Source organism: Centroberyx gerrardi, chromosome 18, assembly GCF_048128805.1.
Source record: "Centroberyx gerrardi isolate f3 chromosome 18, fCenGer3.hap1.cur.20231027, whole genome shotgun sequence".
Taxonomy (NCBI): domain Eukaryota; kingdom Metazoa; phylum Chordata; class Actinopteri; order Beryciformes; family Berycidae; genus Centroberyx; species Centroberyx gerrardi.
In genome coordinates, this window is record NC_136014.1 from 11433084 (window position 1) to 11459469 (window position 26386).

At 46.5% G+C, this 26386-nt stretch overlaps 1 protein-coding gene across 2 annotated transcripts in view; it reads left to right on the forward strand.

The window, feature by feature from the left end:
* The window catches only part of LOC139924700 (SAM and SH3 domain-containing protein 1), a 59637-nt gene that overhangs the window by 13661 nt on the left and 19590 nt on the right, over positions 1-26386 (forward strand). Inside the window, exons 3-10 of one of the 2 annotated variants that reach the window (XM_078289830.1) lie at positions 8457-8507; positions 8620-8669; positions 15159-15199; positions 16405-16494; positions 16615-16727; positions 18570-18668; positions 24048-24183; positions 24697-25127. In XM_078289830.1, coding sequence (XP_078145956.1) covers positions 8457-8507; positions 8620-8669; positions 15159-15199; positions 16405-16494; positions 16615-16727; positions 18570-18668; positions 24048-24183; positions 24697-25127 — 1011 coding nt within the window. The remainder of the gene's footprint in view (positions 1-8456; positions 8508-8619; positions 8670-15158; positions 15200-16404; positions 16495-16614; positions 16728-18569; positions 18669-24047; positions 24184-24696; positions 25128-26386) is intronic. The other variant, XM_078289831.1, reaches the window with a different exon arrangement.

Sequence of the window (26386 nt, forward strand, 5' to 3'; positions counted from 1 at the left end):
CAGCTCTGGCCAGGAGGCATGTGACCCTAGGAGGTCAAAGGTCACCTTAGCTGTGACCTTTCCTGGTCATTGCAGGCTGGAAAAGAGGAGGCAGGGGTTAAACTAAACGTGACGCTGGACAGTGGCGAACTGGATATCACATTGAGAGGGGCCTAAGGTTAACGCATGGGGCCTGTCTGTCTCAAAGTCTCAGGGAGCGGGCCGACAGACTGACCACAGACTGGTCTGCTGGTGAACTGACTTGGAAAATTCCCAGAAGAAAGCCCCAGAGGCTCAGGTTCGATCTTGGTCACCATGATAACACCAACAGAAAAAGAAGAAGCTGCCCTGTTTCACTTTCTGTTCTCTAAAACTCTATAAAGTTGTCTTTGGGGCCACCAAGCCTGACTACACTTTTTTTTTCACGGGTCACATTTGGTTTCATTTTTTTTTTGCCTCGCTTCTTGTTTAGAAATGTTCTTGCAACATTCTGACATTTTTCGCAAAACTTCGTCTCGCTCATCACAGTCCTTGTGTTTGTTTTGGTTTGCACAACACGTCTGCCAGCCCCCTAGGGGCCTTCTAACCAAGTGATGGCCGTCTCTGTTGTGGTTAGAAGTGGGGCTCTCCAGTGCAGCCCCATTATGAGCTGATGATGGAGGCTCTCACGGAGATGGCTATCGATGTACCCGTTTCCTGCCTGACCTCCGCCGGGCTAAGTCCTCTGCATCTTCATGTTAGTTTTATGAGTAGTGGGGACACAAAGGGTTAAATAAACATCCCCTTTGGGAATGTGATCTATGGATTAGCTCTATCACGCTCAGTCTCCCAGCTCTCCTATAGAGAACCAGAGTTCGGACGTCTCTCAGTGAAAGCGTGGCCCACCGGCTCAGTGATAGTTAAGCCTTATTGCTGGAAGTGATGGGAATTGGGTATTGCAATGGAACAAAGAGTTCAGCAACTTCGACAAAACGTGTTGTTTTCAGGTGACAGGCCAGAAAGATCAGGCACATGGGCAAAAATTAAGATTTTATTCTAATTTATTGACATTTAGAGCTACTTTTGTATTGCTTTGCCTCTCTATTACTGTCTGTACTACTTGAAATGAACACATTGTTGTTCAAAAAAGCGATTGAGAACTCATTTATGTTTTACCTTGTCCACACACGCTTATAAAGTACCAAGCTTTCAAATTCCAGATACATCTTTTCAAGCAGGCATGCAGTGTAAAATGTGTTTTTGGATAATTGCTGGTGTAATTGGTGTTGATATAATTTGTATAATTAAATGCACAACCTTTGCAGTCTTTTCCAGTTATTTAACAAATTTCAAAAGCATCAACCATGGCTCCGTCCACTGAAAATAACATAGTGTTCTAGCTTATATGCAGATTACTGCATGTTTAATTAGATATTGCATAATTTGCATATTTTAATTACAAAGATTATACAAAAAGTGTTTTCATTTATCTTGAGCCAGTTTCTTTTCCCAATAGGAAGGAAAGTAAATTCAGTGAAGTAAAAGAAAAAGAATGTATTTTCCTTTTCAGCTCTGATAGATGCTCTTAAAGGAGTAGGAGTAGTCCTCTAAAAAGATAAGCCACTTGTCTGTCAAGTGTTAAATGTCAAGAGAGGTGAAGTTGTTGACTTTTTCTCTTTTACCCTTAACTACCAAGTCCCTTTTGTCCAACCATGATCCATGTGTCACTCTTCCCAAAAATCTCAAATCTTACATATCAGGATGGGGGTCAGTTCTTTGAGTTCACTCAATTCAGGAAGTGGATTTTCTATCAAATTCAAAAGCTCTTTTGCCATGAAAAGGTTCTCAAACCTATGAAGGTGAATTGACCTGAACAATGTATCAAACCTTTTACATATAGGCTGTCTTTTTCTTGTTGCTATCTTTTTTTTTACACAAAGAGCTTAGGAGCAGTTCTTTAATCCCCGCCTGTGTAGAGCCACAGTAGCAAGTTGCTCAGTGTGACTGTGGTGGCTGCTGAAGATGAAAGCATGCCAAAACATGGATGTAGAAGCTACAGGAGGGATCCCATAGGCATGCACAGACTGGCTGGTGGGGTGAATGAATAGCCAGGGGAGGGAGGTGTCAAACTGGATATTAGCATCTCTGTCAAACCACAGCAATGGAACAGATGAAGTACATAAAACATGTATAAATCAGCATGGATCATTTTGGAATTTGTGGCTGCAGGGCAAAGTTCTCAGCACATTTCTACATGGCCTGAAGGCCCATTGGTATCTAGAACACCAACTAATGATGTAAACTATAACTATGTAAACTGTAAACTATAACGATACATTGTTGCTCAAGCATTCTCACTACCACGATATCTGTGGTAAGTTCAAAAATTGCTGTAGTGAGCTACCGAATTCTCCCACCCCCTTCTTTCTTAGAACTTTAATTTGATTGGTTGAAAATGTTTTATTGTTGTCTCTGCATCCAAAACATTGCGTTGAGATCGAACCAAAAATATAGTTAGTTATTCACTTAGAACGATTTAAATGTTTTTAGGGTTATAGTTTTCTTAAGGGTTGAAGTGTTCCAAGGTAAACACTTCAGAAGACCCTTCAGAAGATTAAAATCGCATGTTGTTTTGACCAAGATCCTCCAGCTGTTGGCAGCATGGTTGAACCTTCTAAGAAGGTAAGCACTTTTGACACAAAACACCCATCAGCTGGTGTCAAATTGATCTGTCGGCCTCAGGAATGCTCGGTAATGGTTTCTAGCTGAGAAGCTCGTCAGCTGGGGGTCGGGACTCGAGTTCAGACTTGCTCTGGTGTTTTGTTTTGCCATGAGGAGAGGTGAAGTACAGGGTAGTTATGGGCTAATGCCTGCATGAAGTCAAAGTGGGTCAGTTCAGCAGGGTTAGACCTACAGCATGAAGAAAGACAAACTCTGCTGTGTATTCTGTTGCTTATTTGTCCTTTCTACCTTCAGGTCTTTGCCTAGCAACTTCGCAGGTCAACGTGCACAAAGAGTGGCCTTTGTTGCTCTAAGATTGCTTTCTATAGATGTTGGCATGACCCTGTTATTGGCGTAACCCTTGTGTAAAGCCACTGGTGTATTTGTAGTTTCATTATATGATTTATGCACTGGCATTGTGACCCTGTCATTGGAATTTGTAATAACTTTGGTATTTGTCTTGAAATACCAAAACAATGACAATCCACAAGGCTTAGGAATGCCTCACACTGTAGACGCATGCAGGCCTGTGCTACACACACACACACACACACACACACACACACACACACACACACATTCTCACACTGAAGTCCTTCTGGAAAGGAAGCGGATAGAGGTGTTACTGCTACGGTTTTTTTTTCCCATAAATGGATTCAAGCACATAGCAGCTCAGGGGTGGCATGGCAGACTGTGGTCGACCCTGCCCACTGAAAACATGTATTTCCTGCTTCTGTTTGTGTGTGTGTCTATGTGTGCTTGCGTCTGTGTGTAATCATGACCTCATGTGTATATCTATCCATAAGATCTTCAAAATGAGCTGGTTCTGCAGGCCTGCCTCGTCCCGGGTCCGGTTCCTCCACTAACGTCTCTTTGGCCATGCACCAGGCTCTCCGGTTGGTCCCTGTGCGTCCATGCCTCCTCAGCACACGGGCACGGTCCTACCTACCAACCTCAAACCTGCCCACCCAGATTTGCCCAACCGTGCCAGCTGGCGTACTCGCCACTAAGCCACCTGGCCTCTCTAGTTTTGCCACATATCCGCCCACTTGTGCCTCTCAGGCTGTCAGTAACTCCACTGTGGTAACTCTTGCCTTTGGTGGGCTTTGCAGTCATTTTTGGACAAAGTTTCTGCTATTTAACACTTTTTGGTAAAATATTTCTGTCCTTTCTCTTTCATTAACAGATCTTTCAGTTGCAAGGCAGAACATAGCCATAGTTTCTGGATTAATGATGGAAAGCAGTGTGGTGCTTGCAGTTACATTCGCTTTACAGAAGCTTTTGATGCCTGTGTGTGTGTGTGTGTGTGTGTGTGTGTGTGTGCTAGTTGAGTCTTTTCAGATGGTAGGTAACCCCCTTTCTCTGTCTGTCTGCACACATCGTGATCCTCATTAGCCAGAGCTCTCCCTCTCCCTTACTGCCTTCTTTCTTTTATTCAATTCAGTCACGCATAAGCAATCAGGGAGTCACACGCGTGCGTGTCACACACACACACACACACAGTTTAATTTGGTATGTGCACAAACAGTCCTGTGGACATCTGGAGAGAAAACACATGCACATTCACACGAATGTGTGCCAATTCAGGGTAAGTAGGGCAGTATCTCAAGCTGGTAAGTTCATGTAAAGGATAGCATGCTCCCTCGGGGAGTGTGGATCCATGAGATCTAAGCTACACATGCACACACACACACATCCACACAAAACTGCATCAATTTAATATTCTACTTTAAGAAACTGTGTCAGTTGTGCTGACACAGTGCCGCTCACTGTTCACTCTCGCTCCTCCGTTAGCGATGCACAAGTCAGAGAGAAGCCCAAGTTTACCTTAGGAAGCTTTTACAAGAGTTTTCTCTCCACATCCTGCGCTGCGACAAATTCATCTCACAGATCTGCAGTGAAAGGCAAACGGGATGTGGGTTTTGTTTGTTTTTCACTGATCTCCTCCCCGTCTTTTCTCCCTCTCTCCCTCCTCTCACCCCCTCCCTCCATCTCAGAGATGGCAGGCACAGACAGGGAGTAAGAGGAGATGAGGAGGAGTAGGAGGAACAGAGAGCCGCTTTGTGTCCCTGTCTCTTAGGAGCTCTATCTGTGGAAGTGGAGGCGATGTGCGTGCATGTGTGTGCGTGTGTCTGTTGGTCTAGGTCTCTATCTTGAGTTTATATATGTGTGTGTGTGGATCTGTGGTTTGCATTTGTATGGCTGAGTCAGGGTCTGTGCCTGTGCATGTTGGTGTGTGCGTGTCCATGCGCTGTGTGTTTGTTAGGCCGTGAGCCGGCAGTGCAGCACTGTGTTTAAAGAGAATCTTTACAGCCAGTGGGCTCAGTGCCCATGGAGATACCGAGGCGCTGGCGAGTCTGGCATATCACTCCCGTCACTGCAGACTGGAGCAGCCATCAAAGAGGATCTGATAGCAAAAGACATCAAACACTACCTTTGTGAAAGTATGTGGGAGTGTGCACGTGTGTGTGAAAGTGCACGTGAGCGTACACCTGTGCGCATGGCGCCTCTGTGTCTTTGCGTGTGTTATTATGTGCATACCCACAGTATTCCCCACAATGCAGTTGTTAAACCAGAGCCGGGTGCCAAAGCTGCGCTTGCTTAAGGGATGGATGTCGATGTATTGTTTCATTGTCCCACATTAAGCTCTACCTCCGTAGGAAAAAGGCATACAGCCCCGGCCCCATGTTACAGTGCAGCCTTGCAATGTAATGCGGACAAGACCCACAACTCTGTAGGTCTTGTTGTAGATTAAGTTTTTATGATCTTAGACAGGTACCTGCTCCCTGACTTATGGGAATCTCCCAATTCCCTCGGATGGACAAATTGTTCAGGAGCTCTTCCGACATCTCTTGATTTACATCCCGACGAAACCTCCGGACCCCTGCCTCTGCCCACTTGAGCGCTGTAACAGACAAACGCACAGACTGACTTATGGGCTAGCTAGAAGGTTAGGTGGAGCTTAAGTGAACGTTGAAGATAAAGCCAGCCAGACTGTCTCGCTAGCATCATGACGGCCTGCCTTCTGATGATTACTGTTGTGATAAGTACTGTTGTGTGTAAGCTACCAGCGCTTAAAGAGCTCTTAAAGGGGTCATGTCACTTCTGACTAAGTCCTCTTAACTATTAGTCACTCACTTACTGCGTGCGTTAGTGTGTAGTGGACGAGGGGGGAGGATTCTACTCCCTCACCCAAAGTCCAGTTGAAGAAAAAAGGTTAAACTAACGGTCACTCTGATTAGGAAGTATGACAGACCAAGTTCAGGAAGTGATCTAGAGGGAGCTTCCTGTGACTGTTATCCTTCGCTCTAATATCTGGGTGTGGTGATAGAGGCTGATCAAGATTTCTCATAAAGAACCCTTTCCCGCTCTCGATGGGGAAGTCCAGATCAGATTTATCTTTTCTGATTGGCTGCTGCAGCAAGTAGCAATAGCTTCGGATGGGAAGCCAGTCTGCTCTAAATGCCTGGGCCTTCAGCTATCCTGACCTGGCTGATGTCATCTCCAAATGTACCAATCCGTGGGTGAACACCAGCCAAGTAAGCTAACTAATCAAAATGCCGATTGCCAAGCTACCCTCTGTTGGTCAACTAAAGTTAAAACTCTGTCCCATCTGTACAAGACCAAGGACTTTACATCTACTGTAGCTTTTGACCTCAAGCCGTACTCACACATTCCAGTACTCGCTATGCATTACAGCGTTGTTCAGCCTTGACAGAGAAAACATACCTTTGGCAGAAACCTACATTTTCTCCCATATGAGAGTAATCAACATTCAGCGGCCTACTGGGGGAAGTTTTGCATCAAGCCTCAGGTTCCGTCACAGTCGCACAGAGAGACAGAGAATGGGATTCATTAGGATTTAGCTCAGAATACAACATTTGTTTGTGATATTAACATCCAAATCCTTGAGGCTTATGTTTTTATTCTGTATTCCATTGTACAATAGATAGGCACATGGGGATTTAGCGAGCGAAACAGAAGAGAAATGATAATATCAATGTCAGCATCATAAGAAGTTCCCTCTAGTTGTGCCCTAGTTAGTGGCAGAAGAAGTCAGACAGAAAGTAGGAGTGGGAACTTGTCTTGGGTGAAGTGGATCTCAGCACTGCTGTGATGTTCACACTTCCCCAAAACAAGCCCAAGATATCTGAAAGCAAACTGCAAAGAGATTTTCTCACACAAGGTCATCACAGACAACTAGCCAAAATATAACTCTTTTTCAGTTGTCTTAAACCATATGGACAGTATATAACAGGGATTTACAGTCGGCTAAAGCATCATGATGAACTTCCTCCCTGTAAGCTCATTCCCATCCCCTGCATAGACTGCATTATCATAATATTCTCAAGCATGCCGCATGTATGCAATATTAATTTTAAGTTACAAATTTTGTCGGTTAAACTGTGATGGCTGGATGGAGATTTACTTGTTTGTCTCCTTATGGTAGCTTAGCGTTACTGAAACAAATAACGGGGACTGGGTTTTCCTTGGAGCTCTTGCTCATATAAAAAGGATTAATGGCACATGGGCAGCAAAGCCACACATTTCTCATTCTGCAATGAGCAACAAAACGACCATTGCACGATTTACAGTATATGGGCAACTGTAACTTTAAGAGTAGAGAAGTAGGCTTGTGAGTGGAAGGTTGCCGGTTCGAATCCCCAGCCCAGTTCTGGAAAATCTGGTGTGAGCACATGCCGTTGTGTCACACTTCCTTGCCCTTGCAACTATACTACCCCAGGCTGTTGCTGAAAATAAGAACGTCTGCTCAGTCAACTTTCCTGGTTAAATAAGAGTGCAAAAACACACGAGAACACACAACCAAGAAACTATGCAGTCCCTCGAGGCGGTTCATAGCAGGGATTGGCTTTAAATAATCACACACTTCAGGGTGAAATCTAAGTCACAGATTTGTTGTGATTCCACAGCCCCTGTGTCCCTCTGTGGAAGCAGTTGGTCTGAATCTGTATCTGGATAGGCCATGAGGACACCTGCTTTAGACATATGCAAGCACCAGCCTTCTCTAACAGTGAAAACAGGCCTGACAGACATTGCTGTGGCCCGGAGAGGCTCAACAACATGTTCTGGGGGGAGAGAGGTTACCAACTCTGCTGTTTTCCACTGCATTTGTCCAGTACGGTCATTTTAGTATTCTAGTCCTTTAGTTCATGCCCAGTCTGGATATCTGTTTTCCATAGACTACAGTTTGCCCTTATCAGCTTGTCAAATATCATTAGCTAGGTTACATTCTGAAGATTCGAAGCAAATCAACAGGTTTTCTGGCGTGAGCATCGTACGAGGGAGGAGCGCGCCGACGTCAATGTGATCTCACTCTGGAATTTGTGGAGTCAGTTGAGGTGCAGTTGTCACGTCTTGTTGTGCTTGGAAAGTCAAGAATCCAATAGTAGGCCGCAGCACCGCCCTGCGATATTCAAGGACTGCTGAAACGGGTATTGCTGGTTTGTAGAGACCTGAGGCGGGGCTCGACTTGCTTCAGTAGCGTGTCTACGGGCGGGCTGGCGGTGTGCGCTCACGTGCTCGTGTTTGTTTTTGTTGATGTGCAGGTGTGTCTACATGAACCTGACCGGAGAACGTCTTTCCCACATGAGGGCATTGTCAGACATGTCATCCATTGTGTCTATAGTCAACTGCCCTATTTTCTTCTTCAAATACAGATTCACTTCACTGTTGTATTCACAATTCCTTTCCCCGTGTGTCATTAAGTGGCTGACCTCTGACACTGACCTCTCGCTCTCTCTCTCTGTCTCTCTCAGGAGAAGCTGGACCCCAGCAGCACCTCCCTACAGCTCCGCTCCGAGATCCAGGTGAGCACAGAAACCGTATACCCTTAACATCTTAAAATAGCCTAAAAACAACACTTGTACTGTGTCTTTGTTTGAATAATCAGTCTGACAGCAGCCCGCTTTCTGCCCACAGGAGTCATTAGGCTTCAGCAGCGAGGTGTCCACTCCAGAAACGGACAGAAAGTAAGGCCTTTTCTATCTTTTTTTTTTTTTTTTTTTTTTTTCAGTTTAACGTGTGACGAAGCCAGCGTGGAACCATGAAATATTCCTCTGCTCGGATTGAAGTGTGTGTCTGTTGCATGTCAAAACAATGTGCAGTGCAGCCTATATCTGGATTGCATCAACACGCACATACACGCACACAGAATCATGAATCACACTTAGCCTTGCTGCATGTCCACAGCTAAAGACGGAGAGAGGGAAATGGAAAGATACGCGTCTCCAGATGCGGCTCATGTGATTGATAGATATCTTAGGTGACTGCTAGTGCAAAAGGTCACTGGCCGTGCCCATGGGGATTAGGGGGCATGGCCTCTGATGGAAAATTCTAGCTTCATGGATGAGTGAGTGTGTGTGTGAGTGGGCAGTTGAGACGGGAATCCTCAGGCTCGGCTTCGGCTAACCTTGGCTGCGGCAATCGATGTACATGAACATACGAATATACAAACATACTGGGACAGGCAGACAAACACAATGCTGTGACCAGTTATTTTGTATATATTTTTGAATCTAAATAAATAGAAAAAGTGTATATTTCAGCAGCATTACAAAGAATTTGGATGAGGAAAAACCGCATCAAAAACATTTCACACACATTTTATACTGGAAAAATCACATTCCATCAAGCATCATGATGCAGTTGATGAAATTATTTTCATCATTTTCATCATATTGCCCTGCTGTATCATGTTTTGTATCATTGTCCTACTTCACATACATTCCTATGCTTTAGAGTTTAATTCCGAAACAACAGGCACTAGTTAACGAAACTGATACCAGAAAAGTACAACTCATTTTGGGATACTGCTGACATTTTGAGCCTACCGCAGACATTTGCGTAGGAAAAAAGCACTTTGAGGATGAAATCAACCTTAGTTTATGAAATATGAACCAATAAATGTCAGGTAATGGTTACTTTTCTTTTGGGATTCAACCCTTTACATTGGTAGACATCACACATCTGACCCATAGACGGTCCCCCAAGCCTGACTCCCCCAGTCACGTCCCCGCTGCGGCTAAAGGAAACCCGCTGAGTGCTTCCTCCGGCTGACCTACTCACTCCAGCAGCCGTTCTCTGTTCTCTGGCCGTCCAACACTTCCTTCCTGCCTTTGTGTCCAGCGGTGGGGAGAGGGGGAGAGAGAGAGAGGGTGATGGCCAAATGATTACAGCTAGGAGGCATGAACGAAAGCACAGGATGGAACAGGGGCATGGGTGGGGTTCCTTTTCACTGGTTCCCGTACGCTAAGTGTGTGTATGTGTGTGTGTGCGTGTGCCTTCTTGCATATCCCTGTATTTTCCGTGCACGTAATTTCTCTACCATGGCTGACCATGTCTGAGATCATTATTACACGCAGTCCCAACCATCCAAATGCATCGCCAGAGCGGCTCTCCAAATGTCCTGCTGTCAAACAGAATTACATTCACTGCTGTCACACACTCTTGATACACTCTGTACCTTTTTTCAGCTTTTCTGGACTTCCAACAACCATCAATTAAACAAGACACAAGCTCAATAATCTATTCAAATGTGTGTTGCCCTGCGTCTCATTGCTTTGCATAGAGATTAAGGGTGGATGGATAGAGTCGTAGAGGAATAGGGAAGTCCAGTCAAACCCCAAAGCCCTGCCTGCCGTCCCATGAGCAAAGCTAAGCGTGTCCCAGTGATTTTCTTGCCTTTTATTTCGTTTTCCTTCTTTTTTTTTTTTCTATGTTTCTGACCATAACCCCTGTGTGCCCCCCAGTGGGATTGTCATGTTCACGTGACGACCACGTGCAGCAGAGGAAGCACATACCACAGACATGATCTCTTCTCCCATGGCTGCGTATGGTGCATAGACAAACGCCGAGGGTGATGGGAACCAGATGCCAAATGTAGAATGACGTCTCTCTGCTAGTTCTTATAGAGAGAGAGAGAGGGAGAGAGAGAGAGAGAAAGGGGGAGAGAGAGAGAGAGAGAGGCCTCCCCAACTGTACTGTTCTCTCTCTTCTGCCTGTCAGTCTGTTTTCTTTCTGTCTCTCGTACATTGCCTCGCATGCTTTCTCTCAGATCCCCTTTCTCATAAACATTCAGACTTGACTCACCTTGTCTCTCACAGACTCACACTCTTACACACTACTCTCCGAAACAAGTACACACACACACACACACACACACACACACACACACTGGCTACCAAGGAAGCCAGTGTTTTTGCTTGAGGCCCATTTGAGTTAATCTCTATTGAAAGTGTGCCACATTCGCCTCTGGTTCAATCCCTCTGTCACTTGAACTCTTTCTTTCTCTCTTTCTTTCTCTCCTCACAAAGCCTCAAACTCCATTTCCGGTGTTAAAGTTGGATATACGGAGCTCCATACCATTTCTCACCCAATTAACCCCCCTTTTTTTATCCTCCTCTCTTTATCTTTGGGGCAGCATCTCTCCCATCACAGTGCCCCAACCCCTCTATTGGCCACAGAAACTTTTTTTTAAAAATATTTTTCATCTTTCACTGCCACCTTTTCTCCTCTCATTCACCCTGACTCTGTTCTCTATTACATTCTCTATTGTCCACTTTCCACCCTGGTGAATGGGTTTCAGGTACAGTGACTTATCATGTGCAGACAGACTGATAGACAAACCCCATCTCTCTCCACCGGCACACCGCCTCCATTCTTCAAACACATTCCGCAGCACCATACACACACACACACACGGATGTAATACCCCATCATCACCTCTTACCGTGGGACAATAGCCCCCATAGGAGATTACCCAGACTTCATTTGGGACCGTGCCACCCCTCTGTCTGTCTGTCCTGCCGCCTTGTCGGCAGGAAGTGGGCACGGCTCCCATAATGCATTCTATGCAAGGGGCTGCGGAGCGAGGTGGTGACAGAGCGCGCTCAGCAGGCTGGACGCTCAGGGGGAGGGGTCAAGCCGGGTACTTCCTGTTTTGCAAGGTGATTGATTGGTGGGTATTGTTGCTGAGAGGGGGCAAGCAGCTTATCAGTAAGGTTAACAACAGATCTAAATGGGGGTTTGATGAAAGCATACATGTATACAGACGACACACACACACACACAGATGATGCTTGTTTATAAGGGAAAGGATTTAGTGGAGGTTGTGCTACTGGAAGCCAGGCTTTCGTAACCACTAATCAGATGTAAATGTAGGCCATGCCATGTGAAGAATCTGTTTAGGACAACAGTGCTATGTTGGAAAACTAAAGCACACTGTCAGCATAATATTCACTTGAGCATGAGTGTCGCAGCCCTCATGGAACTGCTGTTTGCTCTTTAGATTAGAATTTTGAATTTAGGGTTGCATCTGTGTGAGTGTGTATTTCCCTGCCGTATGACCAGTGTCCTCAGAGCCCCCCCCTCTGGTCAAGGATATGCCTGTGACCTCTGACCTTTACCATGACCCGCGAAGGGGGGGTCAACCCTCTGCTCTTCCTGTGAGCCAGGCCGCTGTCGCACGGGGTCGCTGCCTCTCATTGTCCCTGCCAGAACACCGGAGATCACCTCGCTCCAGGTGGCCAGCCTTCACACAAATCACACAAACGCACACGTACACTCACGCATGCACACGTATTTGTGCATTGTCACGCTGATTTATGCTGAGTGCTATGAAAAACGGCAATAAGAAGCGAAAATGGAGACGCACATCCATGAGTGATGATGTCAGTGTGTCGGTTTGTCGTCTGTCCCAGTCAGCACCTCTGTCCGGCAGGATAGGAACTGCTAGTCATGCTCCAGCAGCTGTTGATATTTTCACAAAGCCACAGCCATATCTATAATAGACCTGCGAACCATTTTATATGATCGCTGCTTATGTAATTAGCAGTTATTAGGTCATCCGGTCCCTCTGAACTTTCTGTCCCCTTTGACTCTGTCACAGCAAGATGTTGACTGTCTGCTGGCTCTGTGTAGTTCCTTCTATTGTTTTTTTGTTTTGTTTTGTTTAACTGTGTGTGTGTGTGCGTGTGTGTGTGTGTGTGTGTGTGTGTGTGTGTGTGTGTATGTGTACATTCTTATGCAAGTACCAAGTATTGGCTACATAATTTCTCCAAGATATTGCATCTCTGCGATAGTGCAGTATATCTTTAACACACCCACAGCTATAATGCACAGTTGGAGCTTCATACCATACCATATACAGCACTCATGGCTTATCATTACGAAAATTACTAATGTAATGCTCTACAGCCCAGCCAGGGGAAAAGCTGTCAGGCATATCATTTTCACTCAGTGAACTTTACAATTTGCACATAGCTTCAATGGAATCCGCCCAGCTTTTTTCACACTACATGCATGTGACGCTATTGGTTTTCACAATGCAGAGGCCCAGCAGTTTTTCGCCTAGCGTAAGGGTGACTTTCGCTTATCCTATAGGTTCAGCCACAGTAAAGATACTGTATTTTGCATTATGCCCAAAAATAGAAAGTTAGCTTCTTATGCTAATGAGTTTGAAAGCAGTTAACTGTCTCCTACTCAATGCAAAGAGTAGAATTGAAATAGAAAGGCATGCCAGAGATTTAAGGTTAAACCAATTAAGTTGCCTAGCCACACAATGCCTGGACTGACACACTCTTTGAGAGACATTCAGGCTCTTTTTAAAAGTGTGTGTGAGTGCGCGGGTGTGTGTGCGTGCACGCATGTGTGCGCTGCACGGGAGGTTAATTTATAGAGCGTGGAGGAGGGGGGGCAATGCTGCCACAGAAAGAGCTTCTATTGAGTGAGTCCTATTAGCATTAGCCTTGGTCCTAGCCTAGCTGGGGAGAGGGGGGAGGGAGGGAGGGGGGTGGGGGGACCATACAGGCCTCCATTCAATTAGCATCTCATTATGTTGCCATGGCAGCCAGGCTTGAAGCCGCGTGAAGATTTCCCATTGCACCAAGAGAGGGCTGCCATGTTTGAACAAACATATGTGTGTACACACACACACACACACACACACACACACAGAGCCAATGGAGAGGGAAGTGACCTGTTCATCTTGTTTTGATCCTGTCACACACTTTCACATGCCTTCACTGACAACCACCTATCTTTGCCTTTGTGCATGCCTCAGCAGGCGTATGCCCATGTGCAATGGGCTCAAATCATAAGTCATGCCTGTGTGTGTGTGTGTGTGTATGTGTGTGTGTGTGTGTGAGTCAGTAAGAGCATTATGCCTTTAGCGGGGAGGTTTGCTCTCCCGGTGGAGGGGTGTGTGTGCGTGGGTGTGTGATGGAGATTGACTTAATAGGCCTCTAAGGGTCTCAACTGGACAATTTCATACTTCATATCTCCCCTTTACCCTCTATGATTTATGCCCTTTATCTGAGCTAATTGTGAGGAGGAGGGGAGGGCTGACAGTGTCACCACCCCCCTCCCCCCACCATACACACACACACACACCTGTAGTCGGTCCTGAAACCCCACTTCCTCTCTACGGTCTTACTCAGCTCTCTGACGAGTCTCTCTCCCTGTGAAGTTTTCTCTGGCCAGTTTGAACATGAACCACTGAAGCTCATCAGTCTTCCCCCGGCCCCCTTTTTTTTTTTTTTATAAAGCTGACAGAAATAGAGAGGCATTGATGTGGTTTCTCGTCTCCTCCAGAACAAGGGAGAGTCAGCCATAGCTGGCCTAACGTGCGGCCAAGCTTGTTTTGTTGCAGAGAGCGGGGCGAGGCTGCTCATACATGACTTTTTGATTTGAAGTTGAGCACTGTTCATGTGTCAGAAGGAGCCTCCTAGTTGTTTTTTCCCCCTTTTTAGTTGTGTTTATTTAGGACGGCTTGCAGACATGTCGGGAATATTTTTTAACCCAGTTATTTTCCATCTCTCTCTCTCTGTCTCTCTCTCTCTCTCTCTCTCTCTCTCTCTCTCTCTCTCCTCGTGACTGTCTATCCTGTGGAGGGAAGTGGAAACACAAACAGGCTGAGTCTGCCCTGTGGTTTTTCCTCCTTCTTCTTCTTCTCTCTCTCTCTTCATCTGCTCTTCCGTTCCATACTTTCCCTTTCTATTCGACTCTCCACACTTTCAGTCGCCCACTCTTTCCCTCATCTTGTTGATCTTCCTCCTCTGCTGCCTCTCCAACATTTCCAATTACCATCAAACTCATCTGTCCCTCTTGTTTTTGCAACTGGGACTTCATCTTTTTCTCCTCTCCTCTCCTCTCCTCTCCTCCACCTTCTCCCTCTCAAGCCTCGGGAGCCTGGCTCGCCACCGCTAAAGCGACGCCACTGACCCCAAGTGGTGAACAGGGGGAACTGCAGCCATTGGCAGAAAGCATTCCCCCCACGTACACACAGACCCCAGCTTCAACCCAATACGTTATTGTGTATTCTCACTTAAACAGAGTCGGGGTGTTTGGAAGGAATGCATGTGGCAGAGACAAGAGAAATGATAATGAGGTGCGCTGTGAAAGGGAACGGGAAGTTTGTGTTTGTTGACTGTTTCTTTCTCTTTTCTCTTTTTTTCCTCCAGAATGCCTCTGCACAAGTCCAGCTCTGAAGACGGATCCGGCGGTAAGCTGAGAGGCATTCTCTTCGTCTTCTATTTATGTCTTTTTTTTTTTGTCTTAGTTCTTTATTTAGTTATGCGTTTGATGATGAGTTTGAGATGAACTTTAGCGAACCCCTGAGAGGAAAGTTTGTCACTGCAGCAGCAAAAAGTAGGCTAAACAATAGAAAGTAAAACAACAACAACAACAGCAAAAATATTGAAGATGAAAGATGGATTGTCCTTATCATTCTGATTCACAGTTCCTCTTGGTCAGAATGGCACAGCCATGTTTTCCGCTTCAGAGAGTAGGCCTAACATACAGCCAATTACAACGCAGATTTGGACAAGGGCGGTGACTTTTCAGTAACAAAATAAATGTATGGCCACAATGGCTGAGCACTACAGGATCACAATAGGATCCACAGACTTTCAGGAGACATACATCACCTCTGAGAGTACCATTTGCATTGAGCCCATTGGGGGCCGCTGTCACAATATATCCTCCGGCAGGTGACTCATTCTTGGAGTAAAGGTGAAAAGTTTAAAACCTTTGGGACATAAGTTTGTGATTTACAACAGTGGTATAAAAACAGAGCAGGTGTTGAAGTAGTTGAAATAGTTTTCTCTCTCTCTCTCCCTCTGTCTTACTTTCTCTATTTCAAAGACATATTCAAATCTGCACTCACACACATTGTACATGTGCACACACCACATCTCTATCGACTGGATGAACTGTTTTTGAACCTTTTCATAAAGACAGACAGTCCTTTGGGAAATGAGGGAAGAGAATCCTTTCTCTTCTCCTTAGTGAATAGAAAGGAGTCAGACTCTGCTCTGTACTGTCGTCTGTACTGTCTGTGAGGCTCACAGACAGATAATGGGTCTATATATATATACTAGTGTGTTTAGACAGGGGTAGAGGCAGAGAGAAGACACATCTGTGCACAGGAAATGCTGGGAATAGTCAGAGAGCCACAGTTCTACAAGGGTCATGCTTTATTGTTGTGAGAAATAGAGCGGTCATGTATACACACACACGGTTAAACACACACATACTGAATAATGTTAGTGGTACTGACTAATCAAACAGACAACCACTCATTCAGGTCTTGTGCTTCCCTCCCTGTGGCCAGAAACAACACAGTATTAAAGGAGAGGAAATCATGTTGTGTAGTTGTGTATCAGGTGTAGGATTCCCCCTTTGTGACTGAACCTGCCCTCCCTTCAGGTAAATGGGACAATAAGAAGAAGAACAAATCCTTTTGGCAGAACTTCCGCAAGTCCCAGCACAAACCTGTCATGCGACAGACGTCCAAAGGTCTGTTGAAAAAAATTACGATTGTTTGTTTTTCTGATATGTCAGATTCTAATTTGTGTGGCACTATTTTTCGGTTGCACTGTGTTGAATTAGCGTTGCTCCATATTTCACCTTTGTCAGGAGAGGACATTGGCTACGTGGCCAGTGAGATCACCATGAGCGACGAAGAGCGCATCCAGCTAATGATGATGGTCAAGGAGAAGATGATCACCGTAGAAGAAGCTCTCGCTCGGGTAGGAACCCCCCTTCCACTTCCCCGCCTCATCTCTTGCACCCCCCCCCCCCCCCCCCCAACCCTCCCCCCCAAGAAACCCCAGTCTCTAGCCTCCCTTCAACTCCCCCAGATCCCCTCACCTCATCCTGGATTAGTCTGGTTTTCAGCCCCCAACCCCCACCCCACCCACCCCCTCCTGCTCCATCTTCCCACCATAGCTCTGGCTTACTAAAACGACTCACTCTTACTAACCCCTACGAGGCCCCCGCATTGTAACTCTGCATTGCCTTCTTTACACACACACACACATAAACTCCAGACTGTTGGTGTTTCCAGGGGTGCAGGAGTCTGGGGATTTGGGGGGAGGGGGGTCGTTGGTTCTTGGAGTGTGTGTGGGTGTGTTGTTCAGTTCATCCTTGCGGGGTTGATGGACATGGTAACTCAACAGCCCCATCTGTTGGGGCTGATGCTCTGGTGCATTGTGGATTTTCTCTCTCAGGTGGACATGGTGGATTTTAGTGATGTGGCTTTTCTTTATTTCTCCTCACTCTTTCTATCTTTCCCCTCTTGCTCACAGCTCCTTCTTTTTCTGTTTTTCATTCTTTCTTTCTTTCTTTCTTTCTTTCTCCACTTATGATATGATTTATTATTGGCAACCTCCTTCTTTCCTCCATTCGCTTTTCCTTCTTTTCTTCCTTCCTTCTTTCCTTCTTTCTTTCCTTCCTTCCTTCCTTTCCTCTCTCCTTCCTGTCAGTCACCTCCTATAATGCCATGCTGAAGGGTAGCATGACTGTCTTGCAGCACTTGAGCACCGGGTCGCTCTCCACAAGGCAGATGTTGATTATCCTCCCACTCCTCTTCACCAGATCTTTGGTCTCCTACCTCAGCTTCTTTCCCCAGTGATTGACACTCGATCAAACCAATCAGACTCCAGAATCAATGCCTCTGTGGACAGTTTTTTTGACTGCCTGTGTGTCTTTGTTTAGTGTGTGTGTCACTGACCAATATTGTTGTATTGGTTTTGATTATTGTCAACACTGTGATATGTGTTGTTTGTCCAGGGATGTAGTGGAGAGTAAACCCACCGAAATTCAGTTTGTCTGCCTGTTTTTTTAATGGAATAGAGTTTTCCTAGCTTTTTAGGCTGACATAAATCTTTTGCTAACACTTTACTTTACAATGGCCTTATTACAGTGTATTAACCTGCGTATTAACCTAAGGTAAAGTATTGTAAATACACAATATTACTGAGTAGGTACTTGATGAAAATCTCCCTAATACATAATGCACTTTCAACGGTGTAACAAACCGTTTGGGTGGCTTCATTAAAACAGTGTTGTTAAACTGTTAAACTTGTTAAACCATAATATTGTGTACTTACAATACTTTTCCATTGGTTAATACACTGGAATAAGGCCATTGTAAAGTGTTACCAATCTTTATGACTCAAAGTAAGTAGTATCAAACTGATGTAAGTTGCATGAGGATAGGGGACTTTTCATAAATTAATACTTTTCTGAAAATATAATTGAGTTTTGTTTATTTTGGTGGGTGTTTGCCTCATGATGATCACCAATTGGAGGTTATAGTTATACCCAAGTTTTTATTTACCACTACATCACTGGTTGCGTCTTTTGTTCTGTGTGTGTGTGTGTGTATGTGTGTGTGTGTGTGTGGGCATGCATCTGCCTGTATGTACACTTGTACATGCACTGTGAATGCACCTACTTGTCCTGTGTCCAACCCCTCGTTGGTGTCTGTCCGTCTGTCTGTGTGTGGAGAGACCTGGCATGCTGGGTGAGAGTGGGCTGGCCCCGCCCCCCCGTTCCCCCGCCTCTCTAAACTCTTCTTCTCCATGTAGCTGAAGGAGTATGAGCGCAGCAGACAGTCCAGCAGTACTGACACTGCAGAGTGGACTGACGGATCCTCACCCAATCTAAACCAGTCCTCAAACTGCAACGTAAGTACACCCCACCCCCACCCAACCCCCCCACCCCGACCTCTCACCCCTTTTACCTCTCTTACCCTTCTCACTTCGACCGCTCTCACCTTTCGCTGACCTCAATTAGATTTTTCGACCCAGGGAGATCGTGAAGAAGAACGGCCATTTTTGTTTTGATGTTTTATGTGTGTGTCATGTGTTTGTGGCTATGTGAATTTTTTTTTGTGTGTGTGTGTTTATCCAAATCTAAATCAACTGTAACCTCAACTTCATTTCCGTGGCTTGATGTCTAGACATTAAATAGTCTTGCATTTTAAACACATATGAGAGATCTTTGAAACTTACACATGCCATAGCATAAACCAACTTCATATAACTTTTATCTCCCCTTCCTCTCTTTCCCTCGCTCCCCTCCTCCCTCCCTCCCTCTCCCTCCCTCCCTTCATCTCCCTTTCTCTCTCTGCTCCTCATCCACCTGCCAAACTATGGCATGGCCGCCCATGTACATACGTTGTCTCCACCATGTCGTGTGCATCCTAATCGAGGGTGTCATCTCTATGAATGTTGGCCTGTGTGGCCAGTTGCTGCCCACGTCCAGGGCCTCTTTCCTGGCTAGAATAGGTGGCAGTGAGGGGGTGTCATTGGTTCTTAGGGGCTAGGCTTGTCGACTGCCATTCACAATCAAGATATGTGCATTGTGTTGCCAATTCACATCCATATTGTATTCATCAACTTAATCCCGTCATTGGCATCTCATGTTAAAAAACGTCCCAACAAGGGTCATAATTGGCTGCTGTAGTGACAAGGAAATTGTCTTATGGAAAGCTTAGGTCTGTTTCCATGAATCAGTTGTAATTGCAACCTGTGGAATGCCAAGAGGAGTGTCAGGCAAACTGTATCCCCACCCGGACCCTCCACCCTGAGGTGCTGGTATAAGCCTCAGTTCGTAGTGATATGGTCCCGTGAACCTTCCCGGTCACCTTGAAGTGAGTGGAGCTCTTTGAGGACACTTCATGTTGTGGAGTGGGTCCTGTGGGCGGATGTTAGGAGCTGTGGAGTTAGAGCTTGGACAATCGGGTCCTGTAGGATCCTGTGTGATGTGGTTTGTTGTTGTGTGAATCTCAAAGGATTCAGTGTGTGTTTGCGTATGTGTGTGTTCACTGTTTAAATGTAGGTCAGAGGCACATCCGGGGCTCATAGATGGCCACTTGCTTTTCATTAGTGTTGTACTGCACATATGGGAAATAGCATGCAATAAAACAGCCTCACACACTGACCTGCTTTTATAGTGGAATCATTTTGTCCCAACACCAAAATACCGACTGCTCTGCAAATAATGCACTGAGCATGCATATTACGATTTTGAAATGCATCACTAATTCCCAGCTAAACGCTTCATTTCCCCTGAAACGCTTACAGCATTGACATCTTCTAAAAACAGTCTCTCGCATTTACCCTTTCCCACTTCATGCAATTGCATGCATGCTGCATTTCTCATGTTCTTGCAATTAAAATAAGTGGAGGGTTGACCCTACAGCCTTAAGACTTATTTGCTTACAGAATGACTTGTCTTTTAAGTGGACAGATATGCTTTCATATGCTGACGGATGTGCTTGACTCTCATGCCTTCAAAGTTTCCCCTGTGACTTTTCATCTCAAGTAATTTATGGTCTCTATCCATAAAGTCTGTGAACTCAGGTCTTCATGTCAGCTTCTTAATATAACTGAATCAGTCACTCTGTAAATAGGGGCTCATGCAAAATAGTTTTTTCACATCATCAAGGGACCTGATTAAACTTTTCCTCTGGGTATGATTGATGATTTCCTTCCATATAAAAAAATGGGTTAATTGTGCCGTGTGTAGCCTCGGCCTTGAGTTTTGTCCGCTGTCAGGCTGTTTGATGTGGGTTTGCGAACGTGCAAGTGCAAGTTTGCCGATCTGCTAATCTGTCCGCTAACCTTCGCCTTACCCCTCTGCCACCGGCGGCCCGCCTGCTTCCTGTGCGAAGAAAGATTGATCGCTGCAGGGTCGGGTAGACGGGGAGAGAGGATGGAGGGATGACTGAAGGCGTATTGTTCAGAGGAACACACAGCTTGGCTTTAGGGGCTGTGAACACATGCACAGGCTGGAGGCACAGAGGAAACGAGGGAGAGGGAAAGAGAGAAGATAAAGACTTCTCACTCGCCCCCAGGCCCTGAAAGTTTGAGGAAGAGGGGGGGTTGTATGTACCCCAAGCCTAAGTTCCAAAATGGGCCACTACAGGAAATATCTCTACTCTGCTGGGGCCTCTATTGGTGTCATGTACTGCCCCCTCTCCCCTCTAATGAATGGAATTAGGTCATCCCCAACTTCAAATAGTTAACAGTCTTGTGTGTATGTGCGTGCCTGCGTTTGCATGTATGTATTCATGCCTCCGCTTGTGCACGTGCACACGCACATCAAGAGAGACCGCATTCTATATGTGAATGTGCGTGCTTGTACTTTTAAGTGTTTGCATTATACACTATGCATCCATCCTATGGCTGCACCGTCTTTGAATCTGGCCCTGTGTCTTGTCAGCCTCCTTTTCTCCGACTCTGTCTCTCTGCAGTCTGTCTTCCCCCGGCGATCAGAGCCCACATTCCAGGGCTGACCATTAGCGATGTGGGGGCCAAGGCAGGGTCAGAGGGGCTCAAACGCTGGGATTGTTCTCCAGGCACAACACGCCTTTTCTCTGCTGGCTCTGCAGCACGGCACTTCCAAACAGCCCCTCATTCCTCAGAGCTGAATTCACTAAACGGGGCTGTGTGAGCGCTGTCTGCATCTGCCAGCGGGTGCGCAGGGGCGCCGATATTATTTTGGATCGTGCGCGCGCGAAGAGTGCGTGCAGCGTACTATGGATATGCCGGAACCGCTCTCGCTAACCTGTGGGATGTTAACACAGGGAATAGCACTTTGCCGTCCTAAATGCCTGAGGCGGTGAGTAACAAGTCACACTGGTGTGTTTAACGGTCTGAATTAGCTTTTCATTCTGTTTTTGAGGTACAGGATGGGTAGAAAGCTTCCTCTGTGCACAGCGAGGGTGTCAGTGTATTTGTGGTTTTCTGAGTTTAACTGCATCTCCCTGGTGGTGGGAGTGATCACTGAAGTGAGTTGTGAGGTGAAATGGTAATTGTGGCGGTGGAACTGTTGCTATGACATTGTCGCTAATGGCGGCCTTTCAGCCCCGCTTGATTTATGGTCTCATATCTTTCCTCTGCGTCCTCTCTCTCTGTCTCTCTCTGTCCCTGTCTATCTGCTCATTTGCATGGATGGTGTTCCTCAAGGCTGGGTTAGGACTTATATGTCATTGTCACCTCTTTACCAGCTCCCATTCCCTTTCTCCTCCTGTCATGCAGGGGGCAGAGCAAACAACAACAGGGGACAAAAGTGCCTTTCTTCTCCCTCCTCCCTTCTTTTGCTCAGCATTTCCATTGTGCCGCAGATATGCTTATGCAGGGATTACTGTATGGGATTTATAATGCAATTCTGCTGCTCTTAGTCATCCCACATGTTCGAGTCACATATTCAGACACAGTGACTTCATAAGAGACGCTCTGCTTCTTTATGCCTCTCAATAATAGCTGCTGAGAGGAACCAAGATCCAGGACCGGACTCTAGTCCAACCTTCAGTGGGCTGGCTCATCTCACAGTCTCTCTCCTGTCTCTTTTATCAATCCTCTCAGACACAGACCTGTTATTATAGTGCATTCTCCGCAGCCATTACACTCTAGTGTCGTCCGGGGTAAATGGAAAGTGGAAGAAGCCATCACTGTAGCCAGACTTGTGTGGTTCAGCTGAGGGATTCTCAGGGGGGACTGGGCGGAGGGACAGTGGAGTTATGGGTTTTCGGAGCCTGGTTCTGCGGTTCCATGAGCCGAGAGGCTGTCAGAGGCCAAATGAGCGGGTACACCCCGGCTCTGCTCTGCCGGGCCTCGATGACAGAGGAATTGAGTGTTGAGCACGCACGCCTGAAAGTGGTGGTGAGGAGAGGAGGGGGCGAAAGAACGGACTTACAGGATGTCACGCTGATTTATGTGTAGATTCCTGTTCATTTGGGGTATGGGTCAGCGGCGGATGAGGTTTTACAAACACGCACACGCACGCAAGGAACGAAGCGAAATGTCACGATGCTGCTGCGTAGGTGATGCGGTGCCCTCAAGGCCTTGCGGACCTATTTGCTCCAACCAGCCCGCAGTTGTTAACCTCAGGCCTACCGTGTGTCAGCAGCCTCTGAGCCAGGCTTGTGGTCTAACCCCCAACAGCAGCGAGGAAGCAGTTTCGTTCTTGTTAGGTTAGAGCTGCAGGACAGGACTGCATTCTATCAGACTGAGCTGAACCCTGCAGGCCTGCTCTGTCTAGTTTGGTGTGTGTGTGTGCCTGTGTGTGTGCTTCTTTGCAAGCGGTGCAATCAACCTTGACCATGGAGCTGGCAGTGTGTGACCAGAGTCAGCGGTGTTGCCATGGAAACCAGTGGGAAATAGAAACAAGTTAAGTTGTTGGAGCTCCATGATAATGACTGTGGTTTCTGCCAGACTAGCTTTCTGCCAAAGCTCAGCTCATCATCACCATCATCCTCACATGGTGGCATTACGGAGACGGCACACACACACACACACACACATTTTCTATGTGTATGGAGTATGAGCTGGATGTGTGTGAGTGATGTCAAGTGAATGAAGCTGTTAGTGACTTCACCATTCCTCCTCCTTCCACTCCGCTACGCCGCGCAGAGATTTTTAATGCAGTTGCCGTGAATGGAGAGAAAATACTAGAACACTGACACCCATAACATACGACCAGTGTCCCTCTGTTTCCTCTGGAGTAAACAACCTGTGAAGGCAATATAATGCCTAGTGACTCTACTGAAACAGACCACTCATTGTAATATTGATTCATTGTCTCACCTAGTTCATTGTTTGATCAATGCATTTTTTTTTTCTGTGTTTACTATGAATATGCACTTGCCGCAATGTTCCCACAATGCAGTGTGCCACCATCCCGCCAATCCTCCATGTTCTCACCTCACTAACTTATGACTCTCCACCCTAAACAATGCTCCCACCCATCGCATTATAACAGTCACTCATTCCCAACACCTCAGTGTCTTCAAATGCTCACAGTACATTTGTCAAAGTTTGTGTTTTATGTATTTCCTCTTACTATTGACTACGTGAAATCAATTTAAACCCCAGACATTTTTACCGTTAGAACTGCATTTGATGAAATCATGTTATACGGTGAACTGGAATACTTAGGCTTATCCTGTCTATTTTACATATGTCTTTTAATAGCTCATTTCATTTCAAGGGGATTCCCACATGTCTGTCTGTCCCTTTTTATATACCATCCCTCCCTCTCTCTCTCTCCCCCACCAGTCTCGTGAGCAGTCAGACGATGAGCAGTCGGAGGACTCGGTGAAGTTCAAGCGGCTCCACAAGCTGGTCAACTCCACCCGCCGCGTCAGGAAGAAACTCATCAAGGTGGAGGAGGGCAAGAAACATGGCTCTGAAGGTTGGCGACCCATCTGTACACCTTGTCTGAAAAGTGTTGAACGTACTTGATATCTAACAGTGTAGTATATTTGAAATCTGTTAGCATTCATTCTTATCAGTTAGTTGATGGTTCATGTATCGCATTTGTTTCATCGTCAAGAGGAAAGTTCAGGTCTGTCAGTCAGGCATCAGAGCCCTCATATCTCTATACTTGTGTGCTATCAAACAGCACTTGAGAAAATAATTTTTATACAAAATCATGTCTGTTTTGAGTGTATTGAGCAGTATGTACTTAAGAAAAGGAAGTAAAATATTTATTATTGTGAAAAATGTCTGAGGAAAAATACTATTAAATACTATACTATTGGAAATATATGCCGTGTCTGCCAAAAGGTAGAGCTGTTTTGGTCACAATTTTACAACCTTATCTGTCAAGGATTATGCCAAAGATTATGCCATGGGACTGTACAGAATCTGTAAATGTTTATATCATGAAGAGTAACAGACTATCTGATTCTTCTTTTCCCTGTAGATTCTCTGAGTCTGGAGGCGTCCCCCATCTGCGAGGACAACACAGCTCTGTACACGGGGGTCCTGAAGAAGCCCCCTCTGCCCCAGGACGCCTCCCTGTCCTCCCTGCCTTCCCTCACCCAGGACCAGCTGTCACTGGACGGGGACACGGACAGTCTGACCACCTCCCCTTCCTCCAGCAGCCTGGATACCTGGTCTGGACACAAGCTGGTCAAGACCTTCAGTAAGTCCTCCAGCACCCACGGCCTCATCCGGCCCCCGAGGAGAACCCCGGTCGTCTCCGGGGGCCTGGGAGGCTCCACCGCCGGGGTGGGAGGCAGCGGCTCCTCCTTCTCCGAGCTGGACGGCTGCGGATTGGAAGACGACGGGAAGCTGTCGCGCTCCACGACCGACGGCGAGATGCGGAAGGCGCTGAGCTCCATCTCCCACGGGGTAAGTAACAACGAGAGCCTCTACGCCTTCTATGGCCTCACCAAACCTCGCCCCAAACCCCACGCCCAGTCCCGCCTCCTGGTCTCCCTGGACGACGGTCCTCAGGGCAGCCCCAAACATCAGCCCGCCAACCGGCACCACGGCAACTGGACGCACCGGAAACCCGACCCCAACTACGCTTACTCCACCAAGCACCTGCTGTACCAGCGCTCGCGCAACGCCAAGACGCCCGCCTCCCCGCTCTCTGTCACGCCCTCCTCCCCCGCCCGCTGCGATGTAGCCAAATCAAAGGGCTTTGGAGGCGGGGGAGGGGGCTGGGTGTTCCCCTCTCGCAGGCTGCGCGGTCGGACCGCGGTCAGCGAGCTGAACATCACCTATGTGGTGGAGCGCAGCCTGTACGGCCACCTCAACTGGGCCCAGCTGGTCCGCCCGGTCACCCTCAGCCGCGCCGAGCGCCGCTGTCTGTTGGAGGAAGACCGCGAGGCGGACAGGAAGTGGGCGGCCAGCGTGGACCGCTGCACCAAGCGCGTGCTCTTACGCATCCAGCAGAAGTCTGTGAGTTTAGACCATGAGGTTAAAATCGACCGCCTCGTGTGCGCAGGAGGACTCGGTGTGCTTCAAAGTTGCAGAATAGCTCACAGGCAATCTCAAGGTTAAGGTTACCTTTAGTTGTACTTGCAAAAGACAGGTGAAAAATGACAGGTCAAATGTTTAAAATCTTTCCACTTCAATATTGTCTGTATAGATGGAAGAAAAGGAAAGAAAGCCCCTCCAAACTATCGCAGCTATGATCATTTTTTATTAAAAACTAGCTTTAGTGTGACTCACTTCAAGGGCTAGCCTATCCATCACAGGCCCAACTAACTGACCTTAGAGGAATGCTATCTTCTGTAACCTTTAAGCGAGTGCCTTTGGCATTGAACCTTTTATCATTTTAGTCAGATATGAAATAATGATGTGCAGTGTCCCAAATCTGGAGGTTAAATTGCAGTGTAGGTTTTATAAGTGCCTTTTATAAATGTCAGCCCGCTAAAGAACATGCGCACTCGCACAGACTGATCCCTGTGGGCAGAGGAGATGTGGTACAGGCTCGTCGCTGCTCATCCTTAGAACTCCACAGCACATAGCCTCTGAGGCATATTAACCAATGGCCTCATTAAGTCAAATTTAGTGACTGAATGGTCTTTTCACTCTGATCAATATTATAGTTGATACTGTAATGCTGACTCTGTAGAGAGCCACAAAGATAGGCAGAAAAA